The 14,675-nt window shown below is 53.2% G+C and overlaps 7 protein-coding genes across 7 annotated transcripts; 4 read left to right on the forward strand and 3 right to left on the reverse strand.

Moving 5' to 3' along the window:
• Positions 1-7: 7 nt before the first annotated feature.
• BDZ83DRAFT_754730 (ATP synthase subunit J) lies at positions 8-422 on the reverse strand (the record flags this gene model as incomplete). Its single annotated transcript, XM_060514516.1, has 4 exons — positions 8-57; positions 113-163; positions 282-311; positions 374-422. The coding sequence occupies 4 exons, from the start codon at positions 420-422 to the stop codon at positions 8-10; spliced, it is 180 nt and encodes a 59-aa protein (XP_060362064.1).
• A 919-nt stretch (positions 423-1,341) lies between these two features.
• BDZ83DRAFT_439320 (uncharacterized protein) lies at positions 1,342-3,047 on the forward strand. The gene is made up of 2 exons (XM_060503094.1): positions 1,342-2,237; positions 2,310-3,047. Exons 1-2 carry the CDS (start codon positions 1,664-1,666, stop codon positions 2,792-2,794), a joined length of 1,059 nt encoding a protein of 352 aa, XP_060362065.1. The 5' UTR covers positions 1,342-1,663; the 3' UTR covers positions 2,795-3,047.
• Positions 3,048-3,206: 159 nt separating this feature from the next.
• Positions 3,207-4,363, reverse strand: BDZ83DRAFT_583939 (RAVE subunit 2/Rogdi; the record flags this gene model as incomplete). The annotated part of the gene is made up of 3 exons (XM_060505714.1): positions 3,207-3,941; positions 4,009-4,194; positions 4,298-4,363. The coding sequence occupies 3 exons, from the start codon at positions 4,361-4,363 to the stop codon at positions 3,207-3,209; spliced, it is 987 nt and encodes a 328-aa protein (XP_060362066.1).
• Positions 4,364-4,881: 518 nt separating this feature from the next.
• On the forward strand, positions 4,882-5,485 carry BDZ83DRAFT_721711 (Rpp20 subunit of nuclear RNase MRP and P-domain-containing protein; the record flags this gene model as incomplete). Its single annotated transcript, XM_060512405.1, has 2 exons — positions 4,882-4,987; positions 5,040-5,485. 2 exons carry the CDS (start codon positions 4,882-4,884, stop codon positions 5,483-5,485), a joined length of 552 nt encoding a protein of 183 aa, XP_060362067.1.
• A 2,125-nt stretch (positions 5,486-7,610) lies between these two features.
• BDZ83DRAFT_439529 (uncharacterized protein) lies at positions 7,611-9,470 on the forward strand. Its single transcript, XM_060503096.1, has 4 exons — positions 7,611-7,960; positions 8,017-8,568; positions 8,623-8,728; positions 8,800-9,470. Exons 1-4 carry the CDS (start codon positions 7,770-7,772, stop codon positions 9,421-9,423), a joined length of 1,473 nt encoding a protein of 490 aa, XP_060362068.1. The 5' UTR covers positions 7,611-7,769; the 3' UTR covers positions 9,424-9,470.
• Positions 9,471-10,418: 948 nt separating this feature from the next.
• BDZ83DRAFT_654292 (dipeptidase domain-containing protein) lies at positions 10,419-12,011 on the forward strand (the record flags this gene model as incomplete). The annotated part of the gene is made up of 1 exon (XM_060510706.1): positions 10,419-12,011. One exon carries the CDS (start codon positions 10,419-10,421, stop codon positions 12,009-12,011), a length of 1,593 nt encoding a protein of 530 aa, XP_060362069.1.
• Positions 12,012-12,581: 570 nt separating this feature from the next.
• Positions 12,582-14,423, reverse strand: BDZ83DRAFT_584056 (acyltransferase 3; the record flags this gene model as incomplete). The annotated part of the gene is made up of 1 exon (XM_060505722.1): positions 12,582-14,423. One exon carries the CDS (start codon positions 14,421-14,423, stop codon positions 12,582-12,584), a length of 1,842 nt encoding a protein of 613 aa, XP_060362070.1.
• Between the last annotated feature and the right edge of the window lie 252 nt (positions 14,424-14,675).

The following is a 14,675-nucleotide window of genomic DNA, read 5'->3' on the forward strand; positions in this document are numbered from 1 at the left end:
TGCCAACCTAATGCTTCTTGGCGAGAGGGTTGCGGGCATCGTTCTTCCACTCGTCGGCTGTATATAATATTAGTATGCGTCCTTTCGGGGGTCCTTCGTTTGCGCGACGTACACTTCATCATGGCGTTCTGGGCGGAGTTGATGCCGTAGGCAATGACCAGACCTGCAGGATTATCAGCACACGCTGCGCTTCACGTCGCTATTCTTCTCGATCTCTTTCTCGTGCTCATTGCAACTGGATTCGCTCGGGATTCAGCGTTCATCGGGGGACTCGGACATACCGGCAGCGAAGAAAGGCGCCATCGGCTTAACTATAAGGGAGGTTAACAATTGCGCAACGGGTTCACCGGGGCGGTCTTCGAGGAATACGTACGGACGGGCGTGGGGTACTTCTTGAGTGCGCGAGCTCCGAGCCAGGTCATCTTGACGGTTGTGATGTGGGTTGCAGGGGGGAAATTGAAGGGGTCTAGATTGCGGGCGGTATTCGGAGGTTCGATGTGAAGCTATCAAAACGAGCCTTTTTCCTCCGATTGAGCTTTCGGTTTCGGCGGCTGAATCCGTAGCCGAGCAAAGTGTGGCCTGAGGCCATAGCCGCGACAGACGAGAAACAGTGGAGCATCATCCGTTTCTGGTCTTTTTCGGGCACGGGCCAGCTGCCTCCAGCTCTACCGGGGAAAGAGCCGGGTCGGAAATGCGCAGTAACATTTGTCCGTACGTCTCCTCAAGGTCGGATCCACCTCCCTCTACCCCGGCTCTCATGTGACATCATTCGACGCTTCTCCGCATCTGGGCGCATTTGGAGGCGATACGTACCCACCCGTGACCTTAGCAAGCTTCAGCTTCCAGGTTCGCTCACCCGCAGCCCGTTCCCCCGTTCCGTGGCAGGCCGCAGCGAGAGCTTTCCCCAGGTTCTGGGGGCTGAGTTGGACTTGGGACCTAGGGATTGGCGTGGTGGTGGTGCCAGACCCCGAACTCGTAGTGTAGCAAGCCAAACATCTCCTCCCTTGTGTCACATTCATCTTGTCCCTCCCTGCAACACACACACCTCCTCCTCCTGAAGCTCTCTCTCCTTTCACTCCTCTACTACTGCCGCCTTCACTTTACCAGAAAGTGCGGGGGAATCTGCAGAGAACGAGAGACACACACCATTGTTGCACGGTTGTAGCCCGACCTCCTCCTCAACTCATCCAATTATATCCATCCCATTTGCCTAGACTGCCATTGCAAGCACGGGCGAGACCACCACCACCACCACCACCTTGACACCTAACCGCTACCTTTGCATAGGTTGCTACTACCACCACAAACCAGCGTACCAACCTAACCGTCCGTCCGCCGCCGCCGCCTCCAAACGCCTTTTCTGCACGCCGACTTGCTTCCCGTCCTGTGATAAATCCCTGCTCTCGGGTGCTTCCTGCTTCTTGCCGATCGAGACGTATCGAATTCGCTCTCCTTCCTCCTTCACATCACGTACCAGAGGCTTGTTCTTGCTGAACAAAGAGCACGTTTTGTCACCTTTGTTTGAGTAGACAAAACGTTCCTTGGCTCAAGCAGAAGAAGAAACGACACCTCTTGGTCACCATACACCTCCTCATCTCACCTACCTTCTCCAAAACAACCTTTCTTTGCCCAATCCCCCTCCCCAAAACCACCAAAGGCAAAGATGCTGAGCCAGCGATTGGTGCGAGCAGCCGGCGCGGTGACCCCGCGTTCCGCGCTGCGAGCATTCAGCTCCACGAGCCAGCAGCTCAAGGTGCCCTCCATGGCCGACGTCAGCGCCGCGCCCAAGAGCGTCGCCTCCTTCAACGATAAATCGAAGCAATTCCGAGAGCAGTTGGTCGAGCAGCAGAAACAGCGGGAAGCAAGTGCGTTTACTCAATCCTCCTCCCCTGCCTCTTCCTCTGAGCCCGCCCAGGACTCATCCGTGAGTGCTACTTCAGGACAGAAGGCCGAGGCCACCCAGGAGCCTTCGCGCAAGGCCGGCCCCTTGACCAACCTCATCTACGGCACAAAGGAAGGTCGCGAGCTCGATGCTCAGCTCGAGGCGAGCTTCAGTCAGGTCCTTGCCCGAGGCAAGTACGTCCACTCGATCGTCCAGCACGAGGTCAAGCCCGACAAGGTCGAGGAATACACCAAGCTTGTTGGCAGCTGGTACCCGCGCATGGCTTCCATGCCCGAGAATAAGGTCCATCTAGTTGGAAGCTGGAGAACCGAAGTTGGAGACTGTGATACGTTTGGTATGTTACCTTGCCGAGAAAAACCACCCCATGCTGAAGCGAAACCACATGATGCTAATATTAGGTCCGCAGTCCATATTTGGGAGTACCAGCGCTACCAGGGATACCACGAGTCAATCCACAACATTGGCTCCCACCCCGAATTCGCCGAGTTCGATAAGAAGCTTAAGAGCCTCATCACCTCAAAGAAGACGTCCCTCATGCAGGAGTTCTCCTTCTGGCCCACCACGCCTCCTCGCCAGCTTGGCGGCATCTTCGAGCTGCGATCATACACTCTCCACCCCGGCAACCTCCTAGAGTGGGAGACCCACTGGAGACGCGGCCTCAAGGCGAGACGCGAGGTCATGGAGGGTGTCGGCGCCTGGTTTGTGCAGATAGGAGACCTCAACACCGTTCACCACTTGTGGCAGTTTGCCAACCTCGAGGAGCGAAAGATCCGCCGCGAGAAGAGCTGGAGCGTCGAGGGCTGGAGCGAGACTGTTCACAAGACTGTGCCTCTGATTCAGAGCATGAAGTCGAGAATCTTGATCCCGATGCCCTGGTCCCCAGTGGCGTAATCGTGGGGGGTTCTTGGACTCTTTCCCGGCTCAGCCGCGTTACTGCTATGCGTCGCATCGCATGCTTCTACATATCGCCCATATCAGCTTTCATTTATCGATGCCTACAAGGCCAACACACTGGGTACGCTGACCAACCTGAGGAACCATACTGGTCTAGCGCGTGTGAGGCCGACAAAGGCAACTAGGAATGGACTGCTTTCAATGGATTAGGTTTTCCAACATTAGGAAGACAGATGGCTTGGTTTGATCATGGAACTTTAGTGGTTTCCATTCGGCGACTTGTATGTGTACAGAATTCTGGTCAATAAGACCAGCACATAGGAATTTGAAAACAGTAACCTTGCCAAAGACATGCCATCTTGATTTTCCTGCCGAACTCCGGGGTATAGAATTAAATTTGCATATTGCTTCACTCGTCAAACTCCTCACCCATGACAGCTGCTAGGTTTCTCCTAGCGCTGGCCAGCGTGTGACCCAAGGCAACCAACTTGGCAGACAGAGACATGAGATTGGGATCTGGCAGACTCTCAACCCGCACCTTCTCCCTCACGAAGACCTCCGTAGCTTCTCCGTTACTGGATGGTGTACCCAGCCCGCTGGGGCTGCTTCCGCTGCTCCTTGGATGCGCCGTGCCATGCCTGTGCTTCAGCCCGCCATCCGTAACAGTGCTATACGTGAAGCGGAAAGGGCGGTCCATCTCGTCGTGTTCCAGTCTTCGGACTGTTCCCAAGGCTAGACCGAGCTTGGTACCGAAGTGTACCGGCGAATCGACGGGTTCGAGGGCGCGCAGCCAGAGGACCAGACTCGATTCTTGGAGGCCCAGGTGAACGCTGATGTTGGGCCCTAGAGCCGGAGTGAAGTGTACGGGCGGGCAGGAGTCGGTCTGCCAGCTGTGGTCGACTTCGTTCAGGGCCGGGCCTTTGAGGAGGGAGGAAGACTCGTTGAGGGAGGCGGCGATGATGCGCAGCTGGGCGGCGAGCTGAGATGGGTTATTGGAGGGGCTCGGCGTGTCTGTTAGGGATAGAAGGTCGAGGCATTCTGTGAGGTGGGTATGAATTGTTTCGAGAGCCGCGATGTGGACTGGGTGCGAAGCGTCGAGGTTCAGGGTCTGCGTTGGGAGGGTTTTGAGCTGGAGGTGAATTGTCTTGAAGGTGTCAGCCGCGGGTTCGTAGCGGCGAAAGGGAGAGGTAGTCGGCAGAGAACAGACTTACGCCTTTGATGATCCGCGTGCCGACCCGGGTTACTGTGCCCTTTATGCGCTCGTTACGCTGCGTGCTCATGACGAGAGTGCTTCCCGGGTCGATGGGCGCCAGGAGAGCATAGCAGTCCTGCAGGCCGTGGCGGATGTCCTTGAGGATCTCGTGTGTTTCTACGACGATCCATTCAAGCTCGCGGGCCTGTGAGAGTTAGTCGAGTTTGATTAGCATTGCGTCTTTCGAGATTGGGATTCAACGATTGAGGATTCGGCGCGGGGCAAGCAGAGACGGCGAGGGTACGTACGAGGCATTCCTGTTTCCCTTTTATCAGCTCCTCTGGGGCCACGGGAGGCCAAATTGCTATTGACATGCTGTCAACTCAGACTCGCTTCCGATTCAACAGCTCGTGAAGTCTCTCTTGCTTGGTGATATAGTTTGTAGGCAGCCGCTACAGGGCGATTGGTGTTATTCGATTAGCTCATGGTGGACAGTTTGAAGCTCTAGAAGGGCATCTCGTCATCACGGGAGGCTTTGGACCAGGGTGGTCGGTGCGCGGTGCCTTCTTAAGTGGAGGCTGAACCGATTTAGCGGAGGAAGGTGCGCCTGCCCCGCCGCTGCAGACGGGGTCTGGGCCCACTCCATGCACTTTTCTCATCCGGGGGGGCGGTTCAGCATCTTTTTCCATGTCTTGTTGAACACTTCAGGCCGGCGTATCTTACAATCACACAGCTCAAATCCAGAGAACTTCTCTCTCTGGACACATTCCATCTCATTCCGACGTGGCTAGACCCTTTCAAATCTCACACACCTCATCAAGATCCGCAAGATCGTCAAGGCGGAAAGAATTTGCCGTCCCAGACTCACACTCACCCAGCTGCCTACCTTAGCATGGCGCCGACTCGTTCAACAACACAAGGCCAGGCTGGCAAAGACAACTCACCCTCAAATAGACAATCATCGTCCACTATTACCAAATTGCCTAGGTTGCCTGAAGGTAAGCCACTCCAACTTTAGTTCCCCCGTCGATGAGTCTTCGCCTAATCCAGCTCCAGGCTCCAAGATTCAAAAGCGTGCCTTGCCTCGCCGCCAACAGCCCAACTCATCAAGATCACAGCTCATCTACGTGTCCGCATCAACACCATTCATGTCAGCAGTCTCCCGTGTCCGCAAACAGCTAGACAAGTCCCTCAAAGGCAACGCGCCATCGACGCGGGGTCTGAACCTGAACCAACGCATCGACCTGCTCCATCGCGACAACGGCACGAGGGGGGCAAATGGAGAGGCGATCGTGCTCGGCACAGGCAGAGCCATTGAGAAGGTCCTCAGCATCGCGGCATGGTTCACAGAGCAGAGCGACTGCGAGGTCGAGGTGAGGACCAAGACCGTGGGCACGGTCGATGATGTTGTGCTCGAGGAAGAGGATGAGGGATTCGGGGAGGAGAGTCGTGTGAGAAAGATCAGTTGCCTCGAAGTTACTGTGAGGCTTCGGTGATGTTCTGAAAGTCTTGGGAGATGCGGTTCGCTGCCCTTGCGGCGATTGAATAAGTTCAACTCAGTTCCAGGCCTTCGACGGCATTAGGAGGAGCCGGACCGGCCTGGCTCAAAGGTCGTTCACCATGAATTGCGACCTAATAACCGGACTTATTCTGTGCTCGGATATGGCTGTGCTTCCAATTATCGGCTGGCCATCCTGGATGGTTTCTGGAGTCCGTAGGGCAGCATGCTCTGGTAGGATGTTTATGATACCCGGCCACTAGGCTTCAATAAATCTATTGACCAAACCCAAATAAAGTGCGTTCTAGTGGGATAATCATGACCGCTTGTTTGACGGACTTCATCGGACAAGATCATGCCATCAACTCGCCGCACTTCAAACACAGTACCCGCTGCGTTGGCTAATGCTCAGTGGAGGTCCCGCTAACTAGCACGGATTATCTTGCTATACTTAGCTTTGGGAAACAGCTGACCTATGGAAACAGCTTCAACAAGCAAATTTCTAAATTATGTTGACCCCATGCAAGGTCTAAGATGCCTTCCACCCCTCTATTCCAGATGCCCCTATGATCCAAAGCGGCAGGAGGTTCTAGATATTCTCTCGGCCGGATCAGCGGCAAAGCTTATCACTTACGGATTCGGGATACAACTCCGCAAAGATCTTGGATCTATGGAGTTTCTTAGACACAAAGTGCTCGAAATCGCGTCGTTGACTGGCGAGCGATGGGGGCTGGTTGTCAACTTGCTGCAATTCGGCATGATCAGTCACGAACTCTTGAGTCATTCACCTATTTAAAGCCGGCAAAAGTTCGCCGTATCGATGCACTTGTATACTGAATTTACCAAAACAGAGTTTAGACTAGAAGGAAGCGAACTTTGCTATATTGTGTCGGAGCTGTACGGAACACCGAACCGAAATTGCATGCCGAAGCTGTATTGATTCCTTCGCCGGGTCTTATTGTCTCGCTCACAGCGAGTCAACTCGTCCGTATAAAAAGTCTCGGAAATCCTCTGCTTGATATAGGCAAATCAATCCAGTTCCAAGTCTCGTCCATTCTCAATTACTACGCCAAAATGCAGCTCTCCGCCTTCGTATTCTTTGCAGCTTTTGGTGCTGCGTTGGCCAGGCCGCCTCCTGCGCCCGTCGACCCTTGCCCCAGTGTCCGCGACGAACTGGTCGTAAGGATTCCTTCTAAAAAAGGGGCTCAAGTCAATAGATTCAGACGAGCTGACTGTTGCCTCTATAGTGTACCAATCCTGATCTGCAATATAAGCAGTGCACCCAGTTGACCTCAACTGTTTGGTGAGTCAAAGTCTTGCTCTTGTACTTATCATTTCACCTTGCTGATATGACTTGAAGCCGATGTCAATGCACTCCTTGAAAGAGTTTGCTATCAAAGTTGTGCTGATATAAATATACCCCGAATAATTATTCTACTGCATTGACTACTCGTTGTTCCTGGCAAGTTATACAATGGACGCCAAGTGTAGTTGAAATCGCCTGCCCAAGCTATGAATTTGACAAGTGATCATTGAAACTATGACCTCCCAAGCACATCGTCTTGTACGCCAACGCCTCTTGTCGGATATATCTGGGATTACTAATGTATGTTGACCGCCAGGCGGGCTGTGCTTGCATTAAACGTTGGCACCTGGCAAACCTAGAAATCCAACTGGGCCATAGACTTAAGATAAGGCTCCTTCTCGCGAACGGTACATGAATGCAGGTCATTGATTCTCAGTTGGGTCGGGTTCAAGTAAACGCAATCAGATCTATGTGGTACATGGATACTGGCTGACTGGCTCCTGGCCGCCTAAGACGCAGGTAAGACGCTACTGTCTAGGCAGGCACGTAGGATCCCAGGGGTCTGCAAGTTGAGCCAATTTTAGGACACAATCAACTGAAAGTACCAATCCTGAATCCTACGACTGACTCTCCCAATTGGTGAAGATTAGCGGCGATTACGGCGAAAGGCATGGTTCGTTCACTGTTGCGAAAACACTGATACCTAGATTCGATGTCTCGCCTTGATTTGCATCGCCAATCGGAGAGTCCCGCCACCCTTCAGGATTTGTGACATCATAGTAAGCAGCAGAGTATAAGAAGAAGAGCCCCTGGCTTACCTCAAGCTGCTTGGTCACACGTATATGATCGACTGCTAGAAATCGAGATCATCTAATCACCGATAGCCGTTCAGACCAAACGCAACATCGCCTGCTTTGAAGCCAACAGCCATCATCTGCTCAGAGATCAGCAATGCTATCGGCGTCTGAATAACGAAATGCATCGATCGTGGTTTTCGTACTCGATCTCCAAGCCATATCCTTTTCGCTGGTTCACACCCGTCGTTCTGGTTGGCGGTGTCATTCTCGCCGTCCTGCTCTCGTTAATAAACCTGAGCGCAAACGGCTACTACTTAAAGCCTCTGTATACATCTGATCCCAATGCCACTGAAGCCCTTTCAAACGCACAGTAAGTCAAAGATGCAACAATAGCCAAGGATTATCGTACTAAGATTATGATCCCAGATGGTTTAGGAAAATTCCGTTCAATTGGAGGAGCGACGTAAAGGCCGAGTGCCAACCGCGTCTTTTTACAATCGGTGATTCCTTTTTCACCTCGAATCTGGGCTTTAGATACATTATCAAAGCCATTTCGGACTCAAGAACGAACTCACTGTCCAGCTTGAACTACAAGAACAACACTCTTCAAAGCTGCTCACCTCAAAGCATAGTCCTGAAAATGAAGAAGAGTGATACGGCGGTGCCGCCTGCTCCTTCATGGTGGCTGTCATATGGGGAGTCTACAATGGAGGCGACTGTCGACTGCACTGTTGTAACAAATGACGGTCCCGTGACCATAACGCTCGTTACTGAGGAAAATAGTGGAGGGGATCATACCTATAGCTACGTGATCGAAGATGATCCTAGAACGCACGCAAGCGTGTGGTGGGGGACCAGGCTGCTCAATGCATATTGGAGCGGTGTGAAGACAGTGGCAGCAAACATGACGAACATATATGGCTCCGATAACTACGTCGTCCGTAGTGGATTCACTTACACCCCCAAACCAAATGAAGAGTAGGTCACCCGGGCTCATATGTTTGACTCGCATTTGCTTACTTCTTGACTTAGCATCTACACCGATCAGTTCTTTGACCTCTACTGGTGGTTGGCAAACACGGACTCCTCGATTCTCAATAAGAACATGGACAAAAGCCTCAAAGATTACAATTCTGATGTGTGTCATTCCACTTTTTGAGTTCAAAGGCAACCTCTATCGAGAAAAGACATATTAGCTAACATTAGCAGTGGTACGGATCTCCAGCATTGACAGAAGGGCTTCACTCCGCAAAGATTCTGTTTTCTCTTCTTTCCCTTGACTTGGGCAACTGCCAGGCACCGAACCTCCTTCTGGACGATCGTGGGCTCCGTTATGCAATCCTGGCACCAGACGATTACAACCGGGATCCCGGTCGGATTTTGAACGGCTCGAGGTCACAATTATACGGATCAGACCTATACAACCAGATTCCTGCTCCCGGATCGAATGACACGAATAGCGGCCTGGTGACGCTCCGGGATAGCTACAAGAAGTTCCAGCCTATGATGGGTCCACTGGGTTGCAACAACGCTACCATTGTCAGCCAATACCTTTGCTCTGTTCCTCAACAAAAGAACGGTGGTGCCATGTTGTTTTCAATCCTGCTTGCGGATCTCCTCTTTCTCCAAGCAGCTTGGAAGATCCTAACGTGGATTGCTGATGGGATGGTATCGAGAGGAAATACGGAAGCCATGTATTGTCAGGGCTGCCAGGCCAGAATTGGTACTTATCAGTCTCTGCAAGATTTCAGCTCGACTAGAAACGGTTCCGAGGCGGTCCCAAAGAGGACGATGGATTGGAGTGAGAGTAGAGAAACGATATTAAGGGAGTAGAAACGCGGTGTGTTCGGACTCCTTTAGAAGATGACACTAGAGTCTTTAGACTATCAGCGCGAGGTGAGATACTTTCTATTGCAGAGAGTACACCTAGATCACTCCGAGAACATGCATAACCCCCTTAGGAAGAGCATTGGAACTTGGCATTTGGAAAGAACGCGAGGTGGTCCGACTGTCCCCACAGGTGACTCTAGCCCCAATCGAAGATGGGTTTATCAATGAACTTGATCTCGCAACTAGACTATTGACGTTTCTCTCACTCATAGGCCAAAAATCCCATTTGGAAAGGCTGTGGTGACAGGGTCTCCATACCTTCCCCACCGTTGTCTTCCTTTGTTGGATCGTTGCCAGATATTGACCGAAAACATGGGGCTCCGGATATGCAAAAACCTTGGCAAAGCTGTGTGAATGAATAAGAATTAATTAGCTGGATGTTGTCCAAGTAATAGCCAATCAGCTCCAAAGACATCCTGAGAGACAACTGGATGAAGAACGTGCATGCGGAATCATAGTCCGAGTCTACTGTAGCATGACTTGCAGAATAGTTCTCAAATGGGGTAACTTTAGTCGCTTATTTACCCGAGTCAATCAACGATTGAGTCGGGTTGCGGTAATTATAACCATTTCTTCCCCAGGAACAAGGAACCGCGTCTGCAAACCCATGGGGTCATTTCCAGGGAGACAAGATGATCCTTGTCAGTCGTTCACTTATCATTGTCATTTAAGTGTGTTTACCACGCAGAATGACGGTTCTTGGCGCACCCGTTATCTTCACCGCTAGCGATACCGGAAATTTCGGTGTGGGGTAGCGCGACTCCGAAGTCAACATCGGAGGCTTCCATTTGACATCAGTGCTGAAAAATGACTCTAGCGAGGGGTGAGGAGAAGAGTCTCTCTTGAAGAGGGGCTGTGTTCCTCTTCTTCGAAAGTTTCTCTCTCCTGTCCACCTTAGCCAACTCGCTCAGAGCCATCTTCGCTGTTCATGGGCAAAGATGATGTTCCAAAGCTCTGCCGTTGTTCTAGCGGCCCTCGCCGGGCCGGCCTCCGCCAGCTACGCCTTCTACGTCGGCAAGGACCTCACCGCCGACGGGAGCGTCATGGTCGGCGGCACTGGCGAAGAGGTCTCTTCCCACTGGCTTCAGCTATTTCCCGCCGCCGACCACGCGGCTAACGCGACGATCACCGTCGGCGTGACGGACAAGGCCAGCATTCCCGGCGAGCTCTTTACGATTCCGCAGGTCAGCCACACCTATCGGTACATGTCGATGGAATACTCGGACTTCGAGGGCTTCCCGGCGCCGCTCACCAACGGTGGCCTCAACGAGAACGGCGTCACCGTCCGCGACGTATGGGCGCAGAATCGCGATGAGCTAGTCAACATGACCCCGACCCCGCAGCACGGAATCCAGTACAGCGACCTTGCGCGCATCGTCATGGAACGAGCTAGGACTGCTCGAGAGGGCGTGGAAATCATTGGCGATTTGATGAACCAGTACGGCGAGGCAACGTACGGCGGAAACACCCACTTGGTCGCCGACAAGGACGAGGGCTGGGTCGTCTGGGAGATGGCCGGCGGCAAGAGGCTGTGGGCGGCTGAGCGTCTCAAGACCGACGAGGTTCGCGTTCTGTACCCTGGCTACATCGAGGACTTCCCCACCGACTTTGCCAACAGCTCCGACTACATGGGTTCCGAGAACATTATCTCCTTTGCCGTCGAGCAAGGGTGGTGGGATCCCAACGGGGGCGTGCCCTTCAACATCTTCAATGCTTACGGCGAAAAGGGCGAGAACATGACGGCCCGCGATGGTGGCTTCAAGTTCATGTCCCAAGCCGCGCTCGAGAACGCCACCCTCGAGATGGTTCCCCTCACTGAGGAGAAGTTGATGGAGCGCGTCCGCGACAAGCGCATCGCCGATGACGAAGCAGGCTATGGGCAAATCGTCAGCTTGAAAGACGGCATCGACGCCGACTTGATGCGTATCTGGAACGCACCCGCCACCTCCGTCTCGTCGCCTTTCGTCCCGTGGTGGCTAGGCGTCAACAGCGTGCCCCCTGAGTTCGGCGAGCACCGCTACCTCACGACCGGCGCCTCCGGCAGCTTCCTGAACCCGGATTTCCAGCTGCAGGAGGCGAGCGTCTTTGCCGGTCGCATTTTTAAGCGCGTGCTTTATTACATGTGCTCATCCCCAGACACCTATCTGCCCATCGTCACGCAGATGCTCACGGGCTTCGAGAACCAGAGCCGCAGCGACGTGGACTGGGTCGAAACGAGCGCTAGAGTTCTCATCGAGAACAACGAGCGTGAGGCGGCGCATTCGCTGCTCACGTACTACTCGCACAGCAGAGCTACCAAGGCGCTCGAGCTAGGCAAGACGATGACTGATGCTCTTGATGGATATATCAAGCTCACTGGGCAATGGAAGAACCCTGTTGGCAGCGAGATTAACGATGCTGGCGAGGGCGCGGAGACGGTCAACTGCCTCGTCGGTTACGATCCTGATCAGCCTATCTGGAAACAGCCCGCGCATCCTACGCGACGCAGGAGAAGCATGAGGAACAAGATGATCGTTCAGCGTCATCACTGATGGTTGATAATGTGTCATACCATGGGAAGACGTGGGCCCCACTTCAAGGCTCGATCATCATCTCACAGATATTTGGGCTATTGTATATCTCAGTATCATCTCGCCTGTGTAATAAAGCTGGACAATGATAATGTATCTGCTCAAACATCGTGCCATTTATTCATTTGATATACCGCGTACAGGAGGGGAGTTCATCGGTAAGGCATGAATATTTGCACGGAGACCTCATGAGCCGTTCCCTCACTGCTGTATGTAGGCGGTGAAGGATGAAGAGGAAAAAAAACGACCAGAGTCGACTCGAACCCCCGACCTTAGCAAAAAAAACAAGCTATCCATGGCATTATGTAGGACCATAAGCCAACATACGAATCGTACCGCTCGGCCATCGACTACAACAGACGATGCTTGTTGGAAGATGGCCCATCTTTTGGTGCCTAAGAGGGATTAGATGAGGGCCTTCAGGGCCATCAAGGTGGGTGTTCAGAAGCCAGCTGAGGGTATCATGACCTTTTGATTATTCCCTAGAGAATAGGTACTAAAACAATTTTTACAAAACTCCGGAGCTTTAGCTCAGTCTTTCAATGCCTTCTCTACCCGGCGTCCAACACTCGCACTCCAAGTATCGATCTTCTTGCACCACCAGTCCGACAAATACAGCGACACGCTCAGCAGAATAACCCAGCCGACAACGAAACCCAGGTTGCGGCCGAAACGCTCAAAGAGCCTAGGCATGATCCAGAATCCTAGACTATGCAGCACCGGCCCATGGACGAGATAGAACGAGAAGCTGATCTTGCCCAGGTACTGCGCCACCCGTCCCTCGAGCACGCCGCGAAGGAAGGGGCTGTGAAGGACACAGGGCAGGAGGAGCATAGCACCCATGGCCTGATAGAACATCCAGCCGGAGAGGGGAATGTAGTAACGTGGCACGAGCGAGGAGAGCAGAGTGAAGCCGGGTGTCCATTCAGCTCCGGCGTCGGGGTACGAGAGCAGGTAGAGTGCCACGAAGAGCGCTCCCCATCGAGCTGTCCTTGATCCGAGGAACTTTTGTCCGATAGTTGCCTGCTGGCCTTTCCTGCCATTCGTCGCTGGGGGGATCAGTCCTCGGTCAGCCCGTCTGATATCCGCTTCTGAGAGGAGGACGCCGCCCATGAAGGTGGCCATGTCCCACCGTCCAAGGATCAAGCTGTAGACGGAGAGGAAGGCACCAATTCGAAGGCGCCATTTAGCTTGGATAGCTGCCGTGCCGAGCAGGAAGAGGTAGATGAACATAGAGCCACGGAGCTCCATTGGGATGGTAAAGGTGTGCGGGTCGTAGCGCGTGTGGTAGTGACCAAAGTTGAAAGGATTGGCCCACTCGACGTAAGCTCTCGTGAAGTTCTTCAGAGCGTAGGTGATGTTGTCGTGGATGAAGGGATGCTCCTCCCATGAGCCGCCTAGCTGGACCCAAGTGAAGTTCACCGGGTTGGTGGCGTTGGCCGAGTCTTTCTCGTCATCGAGAAGGGATGGTCTAGAGTGCAGATGAAGGAGATCGTGGTAGGACCTGTGTTTCTCAGGCGTCTCCTTGTCTCCAACATCCTGCATCGTGATGTTAATTGCAGTGCCGTTCAGGCTGCTCGTCTCATTCACCGCTTTGGAAGCGGCCTCAATGTCATCTGCCAATGCATACAACATTGGAGGCATGAAGAGTTGGGACGTGGCATTTAGGCAGAGCGTGTTTGTGTCGTTGGTCGTGATATTTCCCAGGAAAGCCGGAGTCTGCAATCCCAAAAACTTGGCAATCCCCGAGGCTCCTTCGACGTAGTACGTGCCGTTGACACAAGTGTTGTTCAACGTGGCAACAGTCACAGTACCGTTGATGTATCTCGAGTCGGGCCCCTTGTAAATCTCAAACTCGGACTTGAAGGCGCCCATTTGAGCAAGCAGCGCAACGAGGAACATGCTGATGGTGGGAGGGATATAGAGGCGGAATACGCGCCTAAAGACAGACGACGCAAGGCTCTGGTAAGCGGCCTCGAAGCGTCGCTCGTGAATCGCTCTCAGAATATGTCGGCAGAGGACGTATCCCGAGATGGCAAAGAAAATGGCCACCATTGGACGTCCTCGTTGCAAGAGGCACAGGATGGGCAGGGATGACGGTTCAAAGTACGGCTCGGGCGATCCGGGGGGCATGGCTCCATAGCCAAGCATGATGGCCGGCGTCCATGGCCATAGGAAGTGGTAGTTGAAGACGAGTAAACAGGCGATTCCACGGAGCCCATCGAGGCATCTGATCTTGTCTGCGTTGTTTCTTGTCGCTGAGGCTGCGGCGGCAACGGCCGATGCCTTTTCACCTACGGCGTCGTGGTCGCCGTATGGGCTCTGCTCTTTAAACTGCTGCCCCTCCCGGCCCCGCGTGGATTCTTCCCACATGGTGCCTTTTTGTCTCGCTCGGGTGTTGCGAGCAAACATGCGTGTGGTCTACTGGAAGTGTGTGTCTTTTCTTTCAGAATGAACGAGGGAATGAATTGGAAGGCGCTGTTGGAGCTGCGACCGCCGGCATCTGAAAGTGAGGCTCAGTGGACCGGAGAAGAGAGAAATACAACCGTGAACACACGTATGTGAGAACGACCGACCGAAGATAAGATAGTAGTAGTTGGACAACGTGTACGAAAAGGGAGAAGC

Source organism: Colletotrichum acutatum (assembly GCF_030867785.1).
Source record: "Colletotrichum acutatum strain CBS 112980 chromosome Unknown BDZ83scaffold_86, whole genome shotgun sequence".
Classification (NCBI taxonomy): domain Eukaryota; kingdom Fungi; phylum Ascomycota; class Sordariomycetes; order Glomerellales; family Glomerellaceae; genus Colletotrichum; species Colletotrichum acutatum.

Coding starts and splice junctions, on each gene's coding strand:
- BDZ83DRAFT_439320 (XM_060503094.1), top strand. CDS start 1,664: ATGCTGAGCCAGCGATTGGTGCGAGCAGCCGGCGCGGTGACCCCGCGT. Junction 2,238..2,309: donor TGGAGACTGTGATACGTTTG/GTATGTTACCTT, acceptor TTAGGTCCGCAG/TCCATATTTGGGAGTACCAG.
- BDZ83DRAFT_439529 (XM_060503096.1), top strand. CDS start 7,770: ATGCATCGATCGTGGTTTTCGTACTCGATCTCCAAGCCATATCCTTTT. Junction 7,961..8,016: donor GAAGCCCTTTCAAACGCACA/GTAAGTCAAAGA, acceptor TTATGATCCCAG/ATGGTTTAGGAAAATTCCGT. Junction 8,569..8,622: donor ACCCCCAAACCAAATGAAGA/GTAGGTCACCCG, acceptor TTCTTGACTTAG/CATCTACACCGATCAGTTCT.